The sequence below is a fragment of the Rhipicephalus microplus genome, chromosome 8 (assembly GCF_043290135.1).
Source record: "Rhipicephalus microplus isolate Deutch F79 chromosome 8, USDA_Rmic, whole genome shotgun sequence".
Taxonomy (NCBI): Eukaryota; Metazoa; Arthropoda; class Arachnida; order Ixodida; family Ixodidae; genus Rhipicephalus; species Rhipicephalus microplus.
Genome location: NC_134707.1, coordinates 31,551,826 through 31,572,972, shown reverse-complemented (window position 1 = coordinate 31,572,972; position 21,147 = coordinate 31,551,826). Strand labels below are relative to the sequence as shown.

Here is a 21,147-nt window from a genome sequence, read left to right as displayed (position 1 = left end):
AAACGTTGGATGATCATCACCGATAAAGTGAGTTTAGTAACACTAAATTGAATATATTTTTTATCTTCCAATAGGAGTATAGCATATGCACATGGAATGCTTTTTTGTTGAACCAGAAAGCAGTTTATCCCATTTTAATGCTAATAGGACCTTTGCGAAATGGAAGGCCGTGCAAACATATGCTACCAGCTCACACCTTCAGCAAACACAGCTGTTGCACCGAGCTAAGTGAATTTTGAATTTTCACGTGGTCTTTGACTTCAACTCGAAATAATACGGTGAAAGGGATAAGCGATTGAGCACAAGTGACCACGTTTTGATGGCCAAAGTAAGGAGCTGAAGGTGAAAATATTCATACAGGCGAAATACGCCGCAAGCGGAGAAGCGAGTGACAATGTTAATGGCTTGATCTCACTTTTTCACCCTTTACACCTCTTCTCAAGCCGCAGTGATGCAAAGCTGAACCACATTACGCAACGCTTAATCACCTCGGGGTTGTGCGTACCAGAACTAGTAAACTGTGTGCGTAAAAAAGCCGCAGTTTTGACGACAGGATGCAGTAGCAAATACAACACCAATGAAGTGGAATATCATACGAAGATCAACATGAAGCCCCAAACTTGTTACGCGCTGCATTGAGACGAAGGACGTACAAAATGAAGGCATTGAAAGGGAGAGTGGAATAAAGTAAAGATGAGCTAGAAAAAGGAAAGAGCACCGTCCGGTTCATGGGTGCCTTTTCATTGCACGTAGATTGGTATACGAGCTTCTTTATATTATTTATCTGCTGAGGTAGCACGCATGAGCACGTAAGACCACGACCTTGTGAAGAAAGTTTGAACTTGCTACCTAATTGGTGCAGCCCCCAAATCTCCGCAAGTATCTGCACCCTTTCATCCGAGGGAATACGGGTGAGGTGTTTCTTCTCTGGTGTAACAGCATTAACGGCTGACTCTACACACGTTTTGACTATTTTGCACGCGCCCACCAATATTCAACGACCCTCATCACCCCTTTTTTGGGTTGAACTTATGATGCGTGGGATGGTAACACCGAGTCAGGCCTAGTACGAAATATTGCCACGATGACGACGCTTACAATACTGGCAGAAACCCGTCTAGAGTCTCGCATCACTTGCAATAAGAATATAACAGAGTACAAGAACAAAAAATGACCTTGATAAGAGGGCCGTGTAAGCTCTACTGGGCTTTTTTGCGAACTACTAGCCTGCCCGAACGACTTTGAGACTTTGAGTAGATCGCTTTCGTGTGTCTATGTGTTTATGTCCATCTTTTCAATCCATTTAATTTCATCTTTCTTGATTTCTATTCTTTAGACCTCAACCCCTGTGGAGCGTAGCATACCGAATCTCAGCATCTGGTTAACCTTCTGTCTTCCTCTTTTCTCTTTCCTGCATCTTTTTTTTCACCTGTAAAAAATTTCGCAGCCCATGTCAGCTTACGGTACCTTTGTATTCATTAAATTCATACCTTGCTTAGTTATCACTGTCTCAATCAGCTAACTCCTACTAAAGGTAGACCGAACATACAAACAATATACTTTCATCCAATGATAATAATATGTAGAGTTTAATGTCCTAAAACCACTATATGATTCAGAAAGACGCTGTAGAGGAAGGCTCCGCAAATTTCGAACACTTGGGGTTTTTTAACGTGCCTCCATACTTTCCTTTAAGTCGGATTTTTGTTGCTGATAAGTTCCAGAATGAACATGAGCAAAACAGAGGCTTCTACGAATGATATACGGATATTCGTTAGGTCCCACCAGTGATTCCTCTTTGGCCACTTATAGAAATTCATATGCACTCGGGAAGATAAAACAGTAGGCTAAATAAATAAAAAGAGCAAGGGCGTAAATTCAAAACTGATTTCAGGATTACCAATTTGATTACAATATATTGCTGCTCACTCTTAAGAAGAGTGGTATACATCTTCTTGAAATCAAGTATATCACAATATTTTGTATAATTGTCCTGCGTTAAAATATTACGTTTTTCTCTATTTTGTAGGTGTGAAAGTGCATCTGTACACTCGTGTGCTTTTGTAAGAGTACCTTCAAGAATTTCTTGAACAAGCAGTCAGTGCAATTCAAGTGAAAGATATTACATGCCAATGACATTGCTAGCCCGTATGAAAAGTTATCTGGCCGTTTTTTGTTCAAAGTATTTTAGAAAAACTTGTAAAACTACGAAGTACTGTTGAAAAAAAATTCCGTGATGCATTGACTAAATATCCAATATGAAGAACAATTTTGGTATTATAAATTCAACTCAATATCAAAAGAAATAATACCTCATCTTCAGCAGCAAAAAAACTGTATGATATAGAACAACTTGCCCCCACTCACTGGTAATGATATTTGAAACGTCAATCGAAGAGGTAAACCTGCATTCGTGAGACCTTTCACAAAATAGTGCACGTCGTGCCTTGAAGAATTGCCTTTCTTGGCTTATAAATGTGCTGTTCTGAAGCTGGAATATGTTTTCCCCACTTTACTTCTCAGCAGTTCTTAGCCCTATATAGTTATGCACAGACCAAACGTCCTGCTTCTGTATTTCCTTATTCAAGGTTGTATTGGAAAAAAAGTTACCACCCTAGGATCTTCAGGTCAACCTGCACTCGTATGGAGTAAGTCATATTCATTGCCCTTAGAATACACGTGTCTAATTTGACCCTTCACACAGTGTCTCGTAATGTTTCTGTATTAACCGTGATGGTCTCTCACAAGTCTTCAATTGTCCGATGCTTCTAACCAAGTGCCTAGACTTCCTTAGTTTTCATGATTATTCTTCCACAGTTCTCTTTTTCCACGGCAAGAAAAACATTTTCTCGTTTTTATTGAAATGCAAGTGTGGTAAAACCAGATGCCACAGAAATATTAGCATCTCTGACGAACACTACCTGTGTCTCCATGATACCTGCCGTTTCTTCGTCCTCAGTTCTCTAGTCCTTAATTCCTCATTTCCAGTGCAGGGTATCAAAGTGGACACTCCTCTGTTAAATGTTCTTGTGCTGTGAACTTTATTCGCCTGTTCATTTCTGTTCGCAAAGTAAAATGTCGGCGAATAGAAACTCTTTCTCAATTTACAGTTGCTGCGTTTTTTCTACTTTCGTTGAGCCGTCACCAAATCTAACATTCACAATGTTGGTATGTACGGGAGTGCAGTATGAATGTTAAGCATTCATTTCGACCGTCACAACAACTGGACGATGGCGCAACAGCAGAATCATCTAGGTTTATTTTGGGGGGCTATCAACACCATCTCTAATCTCGTCCTGTTCATCCTTTTTGACAATCAAAGTCATATGGAGCACACTGTGAGCTATATTATATGCAAAAATGTTTATTTTTGTTTCTACACCGAAACTTTGAATCACTCTTTATAAATGTTTGCACCACCCGGCTGCGGCGGCTGCATTTCCGATGGAGGCGGAAATGTTCTAGGCCCGTGTGCTCAGATTTGGGTGCATGTTAAAGAACCCCAGGTAGTCAAAATTTCCGGAACCCTCCACTACGGCGTCTCTCATAATCATGTGGTGGTTTTGGGACGTTAAACCCCACATATCAATCAGTCATTAAATGTTTGCACCAAGTAACATTCTGGAAAAGGCATGAGAAAGTATTCAAAAATGTTTCTACGATGAGCCTATTGTACTTTAATGTGTACCCGTCATACACGTTCAACCCGTTAGTGCTGAAGCGTTTTATATATGGTGAATAAAATGTGACCTTGCTTGCTTATAACAACTCAGCAACACGATGTTTGGAGCTAGTAGGCATTTTCAACATTTAAGTATGCGCCCGTAAAGGTCATTATATCCGCGCTACCTTGCGCCAAGTAATTCCTCCCATCCTCATTCTTTAATTAGAGCGTTTATGTTGAGATAGATAGTCCATACTTTACTTTCCTGTGACAATTCAGACGTTTTACATAACTCCCGATGTCACCCATTTGTGGACAAGCGCCCAGCCAAAGTAACATTTACAAAAGTTCTCATAGAATGTGCTGTGTTATAAGAGCCATGGCATAAAAGTAAAGATAAGCTTTCAGGTCGATACTGGAAGAAGCCAGAACGATAGACCAAACAAAACGAGTAAAATTGTTTCAAAGGCCACTCGAGGAGAGATAATGAAAAATAATTCTCACCGGCAGTGTTTAAGCATGTTGCTTCAAAAATATGCACAAAAACGTGTTTTCTGAAAAACACCCTACTCGCTCACAAAACAAACAATTTTTCTTCAGTCCCGAAACACCTTAGGGACTCGTCTTTAGGCACCCAATCTTATGGGGTGTGATGTATTCGCAGTTCATCACAAACGGGCGTGTGCTGCAAAAACTTGGTTAACCCCATTGCTTGCCTCCGGTTCACAAAAATGAAGTGGGCAACAGTTAGCCCAACAAACAGCGGATGACGTCAGTGGATCTGGAACACCTTTTGCAATATGTCATAGTAAACTGAAACCAGGCATGTCGAAAATAAAAACAAGTGTCCTTGGGTAACATTGATTCTACGCTGTATTGTAACGACGCTATAGGGAGCGAAAACATCCATGCCTGCATGCTCAGTTCTAGGAACGCATGATTGATGAGGCACCACTAGCACCCTATTAAGTAAATATATCTAGAAATAAAGTATACTTCACCCCTTTAAACGTTAGCGTTAGTAGAGTTCACAATTGTGGAGCTGGAACACCGTTTCCTACGTCTTTCACTCCTACTCAGTTCGTTTTGTTTCAAAAGCGTTTTAGGTTGCATATGGCTGTTATGCTTTCTGAGCTTTACCTTTTGTTTAAAAAACGTCTTCTGGAAGTTACATTTATGCCATTCTCTACAATGAAAAGGCACGATTATTATTTTCAATAAAAAGATGACGCAGTGCACGTACAACTTGATAAAATGCATTTTTAGCGCTGTACTGCTGTGGCGGCCTTTTGGAAATGACTTTTTACAGGAACAAAGAACCATTTGTTTTTATTTCCATGACAATTCTGTAGTGTTGTGTTGAACTATAAAAAACTATTAGAGCATGCCTATTACAAAGAGCCGCCAAAAATTTCAGCTATTGTGTTATACAGCAGACAACGACAGAAAGTTTTAGGCAATCAGTTATGCTGGCAATTCATTACACCTTAACAGTGAAAGAAATCGCATGAGCGATGCAATAGTTGAATGGAAAAAACTATGCTAAAGCATTTCGTTCCGAATAATGGTGAAAACTTTTACGTTTATAAAGTACAAGATGTGAGGTTGTAAAATCGCTTTAACAAACGTGAACTACTTCTGATGCGAAGATTTGTGAACATGTGTTCTTGGAACATGTTAGGCTTAGCAGCTATCGGTGCCTGCGTTGTATTTTTTTAACATGTGAACAGCCTAATGCCGAGTGAGGCATTACACAGCCTCGTAGTGCTAACTTCCAATTTCAAGAAAATACTTTCTTCAGAAACGCAGCGTGTATAAGTTATGGGTGACATTCTTGAATTTGAAAACAGTAGTCATGCACTAACCAAGTAGGCGGGTGATGCCTTTGGTCAATGCTGAAAACACGCAGCACTCTTTTTTTTTCCATGGGTCACGTCAGGATATAAAATGTCAGGTTTATATGGCGCCTACCACGAATCGCGCTCGTTATGCAACGCATAATTCGTACTCTGGCAGAGATTTTAGGTTTTTGGGCTGAAAACATGAGGGTTGTTTTCACAGCGCACCTGTTAAAAATTGGTATTGGCTCGAAGTTGCTCGAAAAAGCTTGCCCCCCCGTGCTCGACCTAGCCCCGTTAAAATACGGTAAGTGTTGTAGTGACTGACGAAGGGTTGTAAAGATAATACAAAAAAGGAAAAGAAACTTGTGGTTCAGCGCCAGTAGGCTCCGGGTGGCGCCTTTACATTCCCGCACCGTTTAGCTGGTTGACTGCAGCGCCACGGCGAGTCATGGTGCGAACTAACACGAGTGGCCCCAAGCTGGGTGTTTTTCTGACGACCGCGCATGGCCTAGGTACCAAATTTCGCGAACATCCCTAGGCCCTTCAGTCCCTAGCGGTGCACCCGCGCTGGCTGGAGTGTGCGGTATGAAAGGCGCCGCTGGCTGTGTTATGTGTGTGTCAGCGCTTTCTCTATTTCGGTGTTTTGTGGCAGTTTGTATCATTCCTTTCTAACATGGTGATGCATGAGTGCTGGCTGTTCCGTCGACGTTAGTTCTGAATACGCGGTGCGCTCTGACGCGCCTTAGTGAACGCTGTCACACGGGTACTGCTGCATGTGGTCGCGATGCACTGTATCTGATCGGGATTAGTTTAGACAGTGTAGCGGTGGATAATACCGGTTTTCCTAGAGAAAACTTGATCCCACGCAACAACATTTTTGCAGCTGAACTGTACAGCATCGAGTTTGGCGCAGACGTCCTGACCGCGAACACAAGTGTTTATTTGACACCGGCGCCCCGTCATGGTGGTCTAGTGGCTAAGGTACTCGGCTGCTGACCCGCAGGTCACGGGATCAAATCCCGGCTGCGGTAGCTGCATTTACGATGGAGACGGAAATGTTTTGGGCCCATCTGCTCAGATTAGGGTGCACGTTTAAAAACCCCAGGTGGTTGAAATTTGCGGAGCCCTCCACTGCGGCGTCTCTCATAATCATATGGTGGTTTTGGGACGTTAAACCCACATATCAATCAATGTGTGACACCAGCGGTATGAGTATCACATTACTTCCACTATTCGCACAGGTAGTCTAAGTAGCGTAGAGAAAAAAAAGCTGTGACTGCAACATCCCTTGTTGGTGATCACATGTGAATGCTTATACTAATTTAAACCGTGCAGTTTTGTATGCTTTTGTGGCCTCTACTTCTTTGGCTACTGTTTACATGGCAATGCAAGAAATAAACAGTCGACTAATTACATCAGAAATACGTAGAAACAGTGCATCATACTTAGGCAAGTCTCTAGAAAAGATGAAACGCCTGCAAAGAAGCACGTGTACATGTTCGGTCTTCCAAACAAGCTTATTGCTCACGCTTTTTGCAAATTTTGTTGTTAGGGTTTTGCTGACATGAGCTGCAGTGGTCCACCGCATTATACATTTACTGTATGATTGGTGTGTCAAGTGTTTGCCTGTAAACTGCGATCTGCATAAGGACCGAGTGCTTTGCCTTCAGCGCAACTTCGTTATGCTAACTTTTTGCTTAGCACTTAGATCTACACCTCGTCGTACAGTAAGGGTGTAATCATCATCAGCCTCACTATGCCCACTGCAGGGCAAACGCATTTCTCATGATCTGCAATTCAACCCAGTCTTGTGATTTTTGTTGCCATGTTATACCTGGAAACTTTTTAATATTGCTACGGTATGAGCCGGGCTGTAGTATGTGCCTGGGAAGTAGAAAAGGAAGACGACGTTGTCTGGTGTGGCCTGAGGACTCCATCTTTACCGCGACTGCCCAACTTCATCCTCACCCTGTAAATAAATCTACCTATCCTTTTATTCAACCGCAACAGTTTTGTGGTGGAGGTGCGGGGTAATCAACCAAGCAACACGACGCTTCAAGCGCCTGATCTACGACGAAGCCACCGCCTTGCTGGAATGCCCCGTTACCACCGGCAGCTGAGATGTCTCACGGTCAAGAAGGAAACCGGATCCCCGCAGCTGCAGACCTTCTACCAGTCCCAGCAGCACCGCTAGTGCCAGGTTCGTGTGCGGCTGGTCCCTGGTTGCGTCAGGATCTGATAGTGCCTCGCACATTCGGTGGCAAATCTGGCGAGGACGTGGACGCCTGGCTCACACACTACAAACGGGTGAGCAAATACTACCAATGGGATGCGGCGACCCAGCTGACCAAAGTAGTATTTTTCTTAACGGACACAGAACTCATGTGGTACGAGAACCACGAAGATGTCCTCACGTCATGGGATCGCTTCGTTTCCGAAACAAGAGCGTGCTTCGGAGACTCCGTAGCTAAGAGAAAGCAGGCGGAACAAACGTTACTGCAGAGAGCTCAGATCCTAGGAGAGACGTGCACGATCTATGTCGAGGCAATCTTGAAGCTCTGCAAGATTGTCAACTCTTCTATGTCAGAGGAAGACAAAGTTGGCCACCTATTGAAGGGCATTGCCGATGACGTGTATCTGTTCCTCATCAGCAAAGACAGCCTTGCTACAGTAACCGACGTCAAAAGCCACTGTCGCACATTCTAGACCCTGAAGATGCGATGTATCACCCCCAAGTTTGCTCGCCGACCGAATGTAACCACCGTGGCAAGTGTTGCGAATACACGCCGCTTGATCTCGTGTCGACAATACGCCAGATCGTTCGAGAAGAGCTCACTCGACACGCTCACCCGACGCCGTACGAAGCTACACCCGCACCGCCTCCCTCTCGCCCTCCTGTGTCAATTGCCACAGCAGGCATCGATGACTGAAACTACAGGCCACCCTCACCACAGAGGTGACAGCGCATTAACTACCCGCTGCCGAGGTACGAAGACCACTTCAGTTACCCCCATCAGCCAGCCAACACCTATTACGACCCGAAGGAAGATGTACCTGTACCACCACCACGTGAGCGCAATGCCTTCCAGGAGTACAGTGCATACCACCAAGCCCCTGTGTTCTACCGTTGCGGTATCGCCGGGCATATAGCTCGGTTCTGTCGTCGACAGAGAGAGCTGACATCCCGATATCATTCCCCATCAGAGTTGCCGCCAGCCAGCGGGCACTGGTCACAACAAAGGTCATTGGCCCGCCTATTCCAGGAGTACCTCACGGCGGGGAAATCACCGTGGCAGTTTCTCCCGCTTCTGACCGTAGTTTGACGCCTCCATCTGGCCGACTGCATCGTTCCCCTTCGCCGGGACGATGCCTGTCATCACCGCCACCGCCGGGAAACTAGCCAGCGCGACCGATGGAGGTGAGGTCGCACAACAGAATTTCCTCAGATGCGTCCGCCAGTTATAATGTCCAATAACAAGATACGCGTGGAAATAGACGGCTTTTGTACAAGTGCTTTGGTGGACACTGGTGCTACGATATCAGTTATGAGTCTTTCTTTCAAAAGTCGCATTGGCCGAAAAGTTGTTTTCTTGGGGCGAATCAACAAGGTTTCGTGGTGTTGGTGGGGAAGTACTTCATCCTGTCGGAGTTTGTGCCGTTAATATCTTATTGGCAGGAAAGGTGTTCCCAACAGAGTTTTTTGTGCTGCAACGTTGTATCCACGATGTGATTTTCGGTCTTGACTTTCTCCAAGGATGTAGCGCTTTCGTTGACTGTGGAAGCAGTGAACTTTCCGTCAGCGGTAACATTGTTCCTGCCCTCGTCGATGAGGCGTCGCAAGCCGCGAAGGACGCTCTGGTTGTTTACGATGAGCTGACAGTGCCGCCATGGTCAATGAGGTCAGTTGCGGCGTTCGCCCCAGAATCTGCCACATCTTTCGACGCCATTGTTGAACCTGCTATCGTTCAATGTGCTAAGAAAAGCATACTCGTCCCTCGTTGTTTGGTACCTGCTGATGAAGGAGCAACCTTTCTGTGGGCACTGAACTGTTCGCCAATGCCGGTTGTGCTCCCTCGAGGCTCATACCGTAGTAATATCATCAACCCCCCAACTTTCTGTCTCCCCTTCGTGCGTTTGCCTTCTCTAGAAATCCAGTCAGTTACCCTTAATGATCAGCGGTTATCCTGGCTACGTAAAACGTGCCCGCCCCATGTCCATTTCTTCTTCTTGATTGCAACTCATGATTACCTGAACCTGGTTTGTTTGCTAACCCTCTCTGCTCTCTTCTTGTCTTTTAAAGTTACACCTATCATTTTCCTTTCCTTCGCTTACTGGGTCATCCTCAATTCAAGCTCAACCCTCTTGGTAAGCCTCCAGGTTTCTGCTCCGTAGGTAAGTATGGTCAAGATGCAGCTGTTATATAGCTTCCTCTTGAGAGTTAGTGGCAGATTACCATTCATTATTAGAGAGTCATTCCTGAATGCGATCAACCCCCCTTTATTATTTTAGTTACTTCACTCTCATGGTTCAGCTCCGCGGTTACTACCTGTCCTAAGTCGGCATATTCCTTTACAACTTCCAGTGTCTCTCTACATATTGCAAAGAGCTCTTTTCTGCCGAGACTGTAGAAAATTACTTTAGTTTTGTGCACATTCATTTTCAGGCCTACTTTTCTGCTTCCAATGTTCAGATCTGTAATCATAAGCTGTAATTCATCTCCTGTGTTACTCATCGAGGCAACGTCGTCAGCGAATTGCAGGTTACGGAGATACTTTCCAATAACTCTTTTCCCTAACTTTTCACAAGCTAGGATACTGAAAACCTCCTGTAAATACGAGATAAATAGCACTGGTGAGATTGTATCTCCCTGCCTTACACCTTTCTTTACTGGGATTCCGTCGGTTTCTGTATGGTGGCTGTGGATCCACTGTAGATTTCTTCCAGTATGCTTATGTAGGGTTTTCGATGCCCTGATTCCGTAGTGCCTGCATGATGTCTTCACAGAGTGAAACGCCTTTTCGTAATCTATGCAGGCTATGTATAGGTGTTGGTTATATGTGAAGGTGTAGTTTTATATGATAATGGCACGCGATAACATCAACATTGTGGTTCATTCCACAGTGCAGTTAAGTGAGGCGTATTTCGCTTTGTGCATCTTCTTTCATGATCTAGCAGTAATTTATTTTGGGTAAGAAATATCAGTTTTGGTCTTCTTGCTTTTTTCCACTTCATAATGCGAATTGTTTGTAAAAGATCACATCTCATACAATAATAAAAAAACCAGGGCAGAGGAGGTCCTTGACACTTTGGTCATGCACTACCATATTGCAATTTTCAACGGCAACTCAACGACCACTGCAAGGAACATTTAATGCGTAATAAATTGTATTGTTGCAAAACTCTCCGTGTAAACGTTTGATTGTGAAAACATGCACAGACAATCGACAACAGCTGGTCCATTAGTTTATAAAAAGCACCCAAATGGTACTCCATGCCTACTGGTTATAGCACAGTGTAATAGTATTTGTCTAAAATACGTGGTCGATAGGCACAAAACAACAGCTGTGGCACCTTAAGCAAGGTATTATCAGGTAAATGAAAGCTGGGAGCACTTGGTCACAGCACTAATGGGAGTCTCTCATCGTGTATAGATCCTTTGTACTTGCAGAAGCTTCTGTGCTTACAGGCTTATTCAAAGCAGAGCAGAAGGAGCCTACGTTGCTCTCCAATAAATCATAAAGGAATTCGATTTACCTCTTGCTGCCACACATTTCAACCAGGAAGTTGTCTGGTTAGAGTTAGTTGAGGAAGTAAAAGCACCTATAATCTTTAGATGCTATGACACCAGCTAAGGAGGCCTTGGTGGTCAAAAAGAAAGTGCTTCCTTAGCCGAAAAACCAAGGCAAGGCTTCTTTTTATTGTGATTAAAAACAGCCTTTGCTAGTCTTTGGCAACTGTTTTAGCCCCCTTCGCTAACACCAAGGAAGTCAGTCAAGAACTTTAATATATGGTCCTGAGGAGTTTAAGCCACCAGGGTGCCCACGTGGGACATCCTAGCAGCCGCTACCGTAGGCGACGCCCGAGTCGGGGCGTCGCCTACGCCCCGACTCCAAGGAAAGTCAACTTTTTTTCTAGGTCTTAGCCCCGTATTCTAGAACCTCCCTTCACTCGACGCTTCGCCTTCACTTGAGAAAGCCGATAGGAGCGCCATCTATAGGCACGGAAAGCCACTGCATATCAGCAAAAGTCTTCTGCGATTCTTGAGTAGCGCATCGTCATTTTCAGCCGAGTGGTGACGCAGTGCTCATCTCTGACAAGTGAAGGGTGAAAGTCGAGTGGAGGAGCGTTTGTGAATACGGGGGTTAAGCTCTTTTGCTGGCCTCAAAACAATGTTAAACGAAGCTCTATTTTTACTTTTTATAAAGCTTCTTTCCTATCCGTTTATAACAAACTGCTAGTACCTGAACATTAAATGTCTTGAAATTCAAATACTTCTGAAGTCAAGATTGTCACAACTTATTCAGATTTTCTTTAGCGTGTCAGTATGATGTCATTACATATCGAACTTCTCTGTAATGAATAGAATAATTTGCTCTGAATGAACAGGTGCTGTTTCAAGTGTCATGCGTTTGCACAGATTAATAAACACATAAGAAATGATCTAATAACAAATGTCTCAACTTGGTAAACAGAAAAGTTGTATAATTCAAATGTGGTGTTTTATTGCATCTCTTGATGAGGGTAACATCATTCAGTAAAAGCATTGCTGGTGATTTCCATTGTCATAGAACTAATTGAATTTAAATAACTAGCGTTGAAGTTCCACTTTGCTCCAAGTACATAGTAGCACCATATTTATCCTCTTCTTTATGCCTTGGCATGTCATTATCGACACTTCAACAACTCAGAAGTAATAATATTATTGCCTGTCTTTGTCATATTTTTATCCGATTTAGCATAGTGTTTGGTGCTAGATGCCAAAAGAGATTATTATGTCACATCTACCATTCACCATGAAGGGGTTTTTTCAAGCTATGGTTTTGGCAGTGACGTTGTTCAGCATTTTGCTGTAGAGCATATGAGCAATACTGTTTGTTTGTACAGGACGCTATACCATCGGTCGCATTTACATGTTTTTTCTTCTACACATGTGGTTTTTAAAATTATCAGTGTAAATGCAATTGCCTTTATTTAGGTATGAAGTAGTACATTAAAAGCAAAGAAGTCTGCGTCTCTATTCTGCCCCTAGGGTTGAGAGACATGGTACTGCGCAGTCAGATTTGAATCCAGCCACTCATATAGGGGGGGGGGGAACGAGTTGCTTTAAGTAATACTAAAAATAGAGGTGTGGTCACTACCTTTTTTGTTTTTTACAAGCACAAAAACTCTATCATAGCATAAATACTATAATTGTGTGCTCGAAGGAATCCCGCTCATTTGCCCTAATTGATGATAGCAGGTGAAAAGGCAAGCATTGAAGAGAGGGGGAGGGGGTACTGACAGGCTTTGGTGGCGGCGTCGCCGCTACCGTCCCCCTTCTGTATCTGCCACTGCGTGCAGTTCTGCACGAGATCACGGGATTGATTCCGAATCACAGCAGTCACATTATAATGTATGCGTTATGTACTAATGTGCCAGTGTCATGTACTCAGAGAGAATATGAAGTAAAAATAATTATGCTTTCACTTGAAACAGTGCATCTCATAACCAGATTTCAGCCTTGCAACATAAAACTGTAGAACCTAACTTTATTAATTCCTCTCTAGGCCAGCATAGATGCACACTGCTTGCAAAACCCTACTCCCAGTTTTTTATGTGAAAGGTTTTAGAATGTCTGGTTTATCACAGACTTTATGGTATCATTCAGCAGTATGGTTTTCAAGGCCTTCCCAATGGTCATGACTGTTTTTTCACATTTCTTTCAAACCAGAAGACAAGTTAATTAGAGAACATTGCCTGCATGGGTGGGTGTATGAAAGAAATTTTGATGTGTTCAAGATGGTCTGTACATATACGCCTTTTCCAAATATCATTGTGCAGCAGTTATGAAGCCATACTGTCAAAGAAATAAATGTTCAGGACAAATAGAAATGTTTAATAAAAGTTACTGACAAGAAGTGTAAAGTTAGGCGTCTTTCATAATCATGTGGTGTTTTTGGGATGTTAGGCCCCACATATCGTCGAAAATGCTAAGTTAACCTTGCCTGAAAAAGTTGCTTGTTATTTACTACACACCTCAAGGATCAATATGAATTCTTTGCAATTAGAGTCAAGTGCAAGTATAGAAAAAAGTGCATCTTAAAACCATACGAGGGAGCAGATAACATCAATGTCACTAAACGCTTTTACTAAGTATCCTATCCAATATTTCAGAAAATTAAGCACCTGCAAACATATGCGCTAACCTCCTCTTGAGACTTTTGATGCAGGAAAAATAAAGGAATAATGAAAATAACCACATGTGGAATGATGTAGCCAGGACAATGTTTTATCATTAGTTTCTAAAATGCTTAACTTTTGAATCTTTTCATTAATGTTCCTGACTTAGCTCGTTATGCACTTGGCTGGAGTGCAGATTCATTTGCACCGCTCTCATCTATCCTCCTTTGAGGTCCTTGGCAGCAAAAACACCTATCTGTGGCCGACAAGGGGAATTACCCCCCCTCCTCCTTTATTTGCCTGTACACTTCAAGCAGCAGCCCATCTCCCCACTCCCAAATAGAGGTGATGGCGAGTAAGCTGAGAATGCATGAACTTCACCGCATGACCCAGGCTGCAATCTAAAGCATACACTCTCATAAGAAACTGTGATAAGTGTCCACACTGTTCACACTGCAGAGATTTAAACAAAATTTGTTGAAACACAAAAATATGAAAATGAGTGTGCTTTATCACTGTAAAGTACAGCGCAGTAAAGTGATTGTGTGAAGAGAACACTCACAGATGGAGCAGCCGAATGGGTGGCAAGCGTTCCTTGGTTGAACTGTCACATTCAATAGGCCTCTTGTGCAGCCCTGGCAATAGTATAAAAAATGCACATCCTAGTGCCTCCACTCCCACTTCAATAGCGAGTGGGTACTGTAGAATAGCGAGCAAGTGCCTTTTTTTTACTTTACAGGAGATCTCTAATATGTGCCAATAATTTAGCAAGTGCCAATTCTCTCCCAGAAATATTTTTCAACCTGTTCCCTACTACAAAATTTTGAAGCAGCAGTTCCTTGCAACCAAAGTTCTGACAGTCTTTACATAGGTACAAGATTTTTTAACACTTTTACAGTGTGATGCCTCGAGGCTGCATTCTGAGTTGTCACAAATTGTCTAAGCATAACTCTCTGAAATAACTGGAAGCAATAGCGCAGTATTTTACAGTGGCACGACATATCTTCAACGATCTTAAACCTTGAAAACAGTGGCCAGCTTTTCAAGAAAAAAAGTGTCACGCCTTATTCACAAGTTTAATGCATTCTAGCCAACAAGTATAAATGTATCAAAGGGGGCTTTTGAGCGATTTTGATAAGGCACATAAACAATGAAAACCAATAAAAAATAAGTCATTCTTCAAGCAATTTCTAAGTTTAAATATCTCCCATGGCAGGTGGTGCTTTTTCGAGGCAAAGATAATAAACAAAACATCTTGTCCTTATCTACCCATTCATGCAAAACTCTTGCTCCCTTGTGCCCCTCATTTCTTTCTCTTTCATGGGCTTATGATAAATTGCCCTTTTACCCTGGCAGAACACATCACGGGGGATCGGCTTTTAATTCACCCAATTCAGCATGCCGACTCCTCGTTTTCATCTCCTCGTTTTTGCATGTGGCCTTCACTGCTTTGTTTAAGTTGAAGGAGACGGTATGAAGAATATACAAAAGGCACTAAGGTAAGCAAGGGATGACTTTCGGCATTCTTGGTACAACGTATGTTGAATGTTTTTTGGTCATTTGCTGATTGTTAGTGCCAGTGTATGCGGGTTTCTTTCATCTTGATAAATCTGCCGTACACAATTCAGATAAGGTCGGCAGTTGCAGCCTTGAAAATGTCGGCATGTTGAGACGATGGCTCTAGTCACAACCCGCGTTCACAAATTTCTCATCTCTTTAAGCTTAAGTCTTCCTATAAATTTGTGTGTTTTTCGGTTTCATAACATGACACTTCTGATTTTAAACAAATAATGTAAAATGGTTACTTCCTTGTGTATTTCGTGTTCAAAATAGCTCATTTTGTCTGTATTTTAGTAGATATTTAATGCAAACATTGTTTGGGTTTCTTATGAGAAATAATTTGACTGACTTACAGAACCAATGATCGCTCTTGGTTGTTTATTTCCTGCCCCCTTGCCTGGTCTACAGAGTAGTACGTACAATACTAAGACTGAAAATATGAAAGAAACATAAAGAACGACGTTGTTACACTATGGCACATAAATTAGGATATTTTTTAATTGCGTCTTTTTATTTTATTACCAGCATGTCAAGTGCAAGAGGCATGACTGCTGGCTAGCCAATCGAGAGTTCATTTTCAGGCGGAAGGGAAAAACATTTTCCCCTCGACGACGCTCATCTGCAATTTGTTTTCGGTGATTTAATAATTCAAATAGCATAACAATTTGAAAAGTAGGCCAAACGTGACGTATCACCCTAATTTGTTATGTGGCACTGAGCAGCTGACTCATCTGTCACTCAGTGTCAGTGCGTCTAATATTACCTGGTTAAAACACTTCCGCTGCAAATCCGGCACAAAAGAAGAGCGAAACGTGATCCTAAAACCAGCAACGCGTTTAAATTACACGCACAATAAACGGACATCATGAGTACACGTACAGCAACATGATAAATACACAACACGTACGGTGGAAGTACGGTAAACAATGAAAGTCTTACTTTATTGTCAAGACCTGTATTAGCCTCTGCAATAATTTCACCGGGCTTCTGAACAAACCGAGCAACTTGCACAGCGAGGAAGTTTTCCAATTGTGGTACATTAACGCAGAGCAGTATTACCATCACTGCCACAAAATTAATGATGGAAAAGCGCATTCACCCTGAGATTAGTTAGAGGTTGACTGCTTACCCGTTCTTGACATGAAGTTCACTATCAAGCTCTGAACATTTGCCTTCATCACTTTCGTCACTGAATAGTACATTTATCGCGAGACAGAGTGCTTGCGGCAAATGAACACGTAGTTTGACTTTTGCGCTGGTCCGATGATAAAGGTGGAAGCCGCCATGACGCTTTTCCTGAGAGGAAACAGACGCAGTGCCAACGAGCCAACTTAAGTCTAAGTTGTTGCGAGCGAAATTTAACGCAGCTACCACCTCAGATACAGCTGCGATGACTGACGATTTGTGCTTAATACGTTTTCGTCTTTAATCTTTCATTTTAAATGTTTGACAAAAACGATCTCTTCGCATGCTTGAACTATATAGTCACCATCATCAGTCGGCCCAAAAAAGTTGAATGCGGAACTTGAAAGCACCCAACAATGCCATTTCTTTCAAGGCTCCTCTCGAAATGGAGCATAGTGCTTGCGGCAAATAAACACGTAGCTTGAACTTCGCGCTGGTCCAACGAGGAAACCGGAAGCCGTCATGACACTTTTTCTCAAGGGAAACAGACGCAGTGTGAACGAGCCAACGTAAGCCTAAATTGTTTCGAGGAAAGTTCAATGCAGCTACCTCCCGAGATACAGCAGCAATGACCTGCGATTCATGTTTAGTACGTTTTCTTCTTTAACTTTTCTTTTTAAATGTTTGACGAAAACAATCTTTTCGCATGCTTGAATTACATAGTCATCATCGTCAGTAAGCCCACCAAAATTGAGTTCAGAACTTCAAGGCATCCACAAATGCCATTTCTTTTCTTAATATTATAATTTCCAAAGAAATTGCAAGGCTCCTCTTAGAATAGAGCAGAGCCACAGTCACGTGCATTCTCAGCACTGCCTTAGAACACTCGTAAGCGAGGCCTTAGAACAAGAGAAAAATTATGACGTAGAAGAAAGAAAAAAAAACACAACTACATTGAGTCCTAAAATGCAACTTCCGGTAGGGTAAAGCACTAAGGCAAAAAATAAGCAAACTCTCTCAAATCACAAAAACTAAAAAAGGAACAACAATTTACAAAAGCTACCCACTGAAGTTCTAAAGCTGAATTCACTGAGCTAAAAAGGTCGACTAACAAAAAGAAAATTGCCGACATAGGGATTGATAGCCCCCAAAAATAGATAAAGGATAGAAAAAGCATGACAAAGCATGACAACAGGAAACTACATATGAATGCACACTCCAACATATAAATAGAGTACCATAAGCAGCAGTAGTAAGGTGGCAAAAAACATTTACTACTGCTTACAAATAAGTCATATAACCGAAAATAAAGCCAAAGTTGATCAAAACACTTCAATTCTCTGAGTAAATATAAACAATGTTAGAAAGAAAGAAACATAGAATCAGAAGCCTAATCAAGAACGAATCTCGTTGTATATCCTACCCCGAGAGAATAGAATAGAGTCGTTCAAAACATGACCAACGAGAAATCATGCAGCGTATTGTTGACTCGATCAAAGATGAAGGAGATCTCGTATTTAGCAAGCTTGTGACACTTTCTCCACAATGCTTCACGTACTGGTGAATCCATTGTACCACCGAACTGTAAAAATGCGGATACCGAGCAATTGTAGAAAAAAAGAGATATGAAAGATTTGAAGAATTATACACCGATCTACAGAAGTCCCACTGTGGATCATAGCCATGCGTTGTCAGACTGAAAAATCTATGAAACAGTACTAATCCATTTACCTAGCTTGCAGAGACTACAAAAAGGCATTCGACTCCGTAGAGATACCAAAAGTCTTAGAGTAGCTAGTCCATAAAGCATACATGAATACCCTAGCCAACATCTGCATAGAGTGCACAGCAGACAGACAGGCAGTTAACTGTATTAAGGTCCTGAGGGGCGATTAGAAAAGTCCCTTTATGGGGAGGAGCCATCACAGAGTAGAAAAATTCTATTTGTGAAGTAGATCTGGCAAGGAGACGAAATCTGAGCAATATTTACAGGATGCTTAGCAGAACTCTTTGACCCAGCATGTTGACAAGAAAGACAAATAAAGATTGACAAAACATATCTTGGCACTCACGGTTTTGAAATGACGTTTTGCTTTTCAGCAGTGGTGCCGAAAAAATACATTGAACTGAGGGTCTAAGCCGAGAAAGTGTTCAAGTAGGGCTAAAACTAAGTAAGGAAAGACAAGTATTTATTGTTAAGAGACCAAACAAGAGAGCCAGAATTTGCAACAAGCAACGGCACACTAGAATCCTTACATTATATATATATATATATATATATATATATATATATATATATATATATATATATATATATATATATATATATATATATATATATATATATATATATAAGTCCGATATTCACAGGACACACTATTCATGACAAGGAAATTCGCCAATGAATATGGATGAGCTAGAGCTTTAATTTATTTATTCATGGCAGACATTCCCAAACCGTGAAAGGCAAATAACAACTATACCTAAAGTGGAAAGTGATCAACTGTTTTATGCTGCGAGTACTAACTTATGGTGTGAAAACTTGAATAATAGTACAAAAATAGAAAAAAGAGTCCAAACAAATCAAGAACTATGCAACATAGAAACAGCAAATGGTTGGCATAACATAATATATTAAAGAAGTATAGCTCAATAGAGAACAAACAGGGCTAGATGACGTTCTAGCTGACATTAAGAAAAAATAAAAGATAGCCCTGAGCAGGTCAAGCAATGTGAGGGAGAGACAAGTGACCATAGAGAGATGGGGTGGAAACAAAAAGATGGGAAGAATAACTGAGGAATGCAGAGGGCTAGATGAAATGATGAATTGAAAAATTTGTATGCATAATATTGAACGAGCTTACACAGAGTTGGGAAAATTGTAGGTGACTGGCGGAAGCCTTTGTATAGCATTGGACATAAAAAAGGCTGATATACAAGAAGAGCATGTGTTATCGAGCTGTTGCACATCGGAAGCTGGTTTCAATACACACAGGTTAATAAACTAGCATTGCTACTGTTTACGTATTCTTGTTGCACTACAAAATGCTTTTTACAGTTTTCTAGCAACATAGAAACATATCTGGAACATTTAGCAGAACGATGTACAGCCATGTTCCCGACTGTGTAGAGCGCATCTGCAGCCAGTCTTGATCGGTGGTACCTTGCGGCAGCTGTGGGCTCCGACGTGGTGTGCCAAGGAGCATTCGTGACCTACTTGACATGCTTGGCTGATTTGCACAAGAATGACCCTGTTGAAAAGTGTGCCTGTTTAACCGAAGATGCATGGTTCTTCAGGATGCTTTCAGCATGTGGATTCTGAAAGATGACGTGTTTCGACTGATAACACATGCCTGACTAGGACTTGTTATTGTGCCTGGTCAAGTATGATACGGTTGGCATTGCAAAACTTTCTTATCACCAACTACTCCAGTTCCAAACTAAAGCACATTGCATGAAGGAGGTAAAAAAATAAGCGCACCTGCCACCACAATTCGGATTTTAAAATTTTACATACTTGCTAACACAACAAAGTGCAGGCATGACTTCCTTGAAAGGTCATGTTCTAGAAGAAGTGAGGGCTCTTTTTGGCGAAGCCACACCTTCATTTAGTCAAGTTACGAAAGTATGTGAAATTATTATTTGTGGCAGCAGGTGTGATTTCTTTACCTGCTTCGTGCACTTTGCTTCAACTTGGACCTGGAGGGGCTGGCACTGAAGAAGTTTCTCGATGCCAAGCGTTCAGCAGCCCACACCACTGAGGCAAACTGGAACCTGAAGATGAGGCATACCGGCTCTTTCATACTGAAGAAGCCTGCTCGCGTGACTCTGGAAGGCTTCACTTGTCTGGGCAATGTTCACGTTGCAGAAAATATATGCTATGTACTCAAGAAAGGTCCAAAATTTAGCCAGAACCTCTTTTTCTGGCTCACTAATTACTGGCATTGCACCGACGAGTGGCGGCAAAAGCCGATGTCACAGTTAGGGACTATTGCTTACAAGACAGTGTCTAAGTTGTAGCCAGAGCGGTGGAAAACCTATTCTTCGTCAGGAGGATCTTATGGTGAGTGTTGTCATTCTTCAAGTGAAAGATTTTGTGTCGGTTTCAAGTAGCTAAGTGTAGTGGCTCCGAAGTAATGAATGTAGATCTGTGCAACTTCAAGGCAAGACAAGCAGTCTACAGAAACTTCGTCAAGGTAAAAGACATTAAAACAAGAGTTTTGGGAAGCAAGGCATTGTCTCTGAGTAAAAACTTGGAACTTGCACAACTATCAGAGTCTGTTGCATACTGCAGCTAGCAAAAACAACACTCTTTCTGTGTTTTTTTAAGCCAAGACGCATAAGCCAGGTGTTTCATTCAGGACGATTGTAAGTGATTGAGGTATCTGGCAGAATGCGATTAGTCAGTTTTTATGAAGCAGCTAGACTCTATTGCCATAAAATCTTTTTTAAAGTGAGAATTCCCCCTGCATCATTCACTTTCTTTAAAGAATCCTTCGATTGGTACCTGTTCTTGGTTGATGTTGAGGACCTATTTTATTCTGTCCTGCAGGGTGAATTTTTTGTTCATAAGAAGTT

At 42.0% G+C, this 21,147-nt stretch overlaps 1 protein-coding gene across 1 annotated transcript in view; it reads left to right on the top strand.

Moving 5' to 3' along the window:
* Nucleotides 1-2,502: 2,502 nt before the first annotated feature.
* Nucleotides 2,503-21,147, top strand: part of LOC119182674 (uncharacterized) — a 121,546-nt gene continuing 102,901 nt past the window's right edge. The window contains exon 1 of the mRNA XM_075871455.1: nucleotides 2,503-2,648. Coding sequence (XP_075727570.1) covers nucleotides 2,546-2,648 — 103 coding nt within the window. The 5' untranslated portion in view covers nucleotides 2,503-2,545. The remainder of the gene's footprint in view (nucleotides 2,649-21,147) is intronic.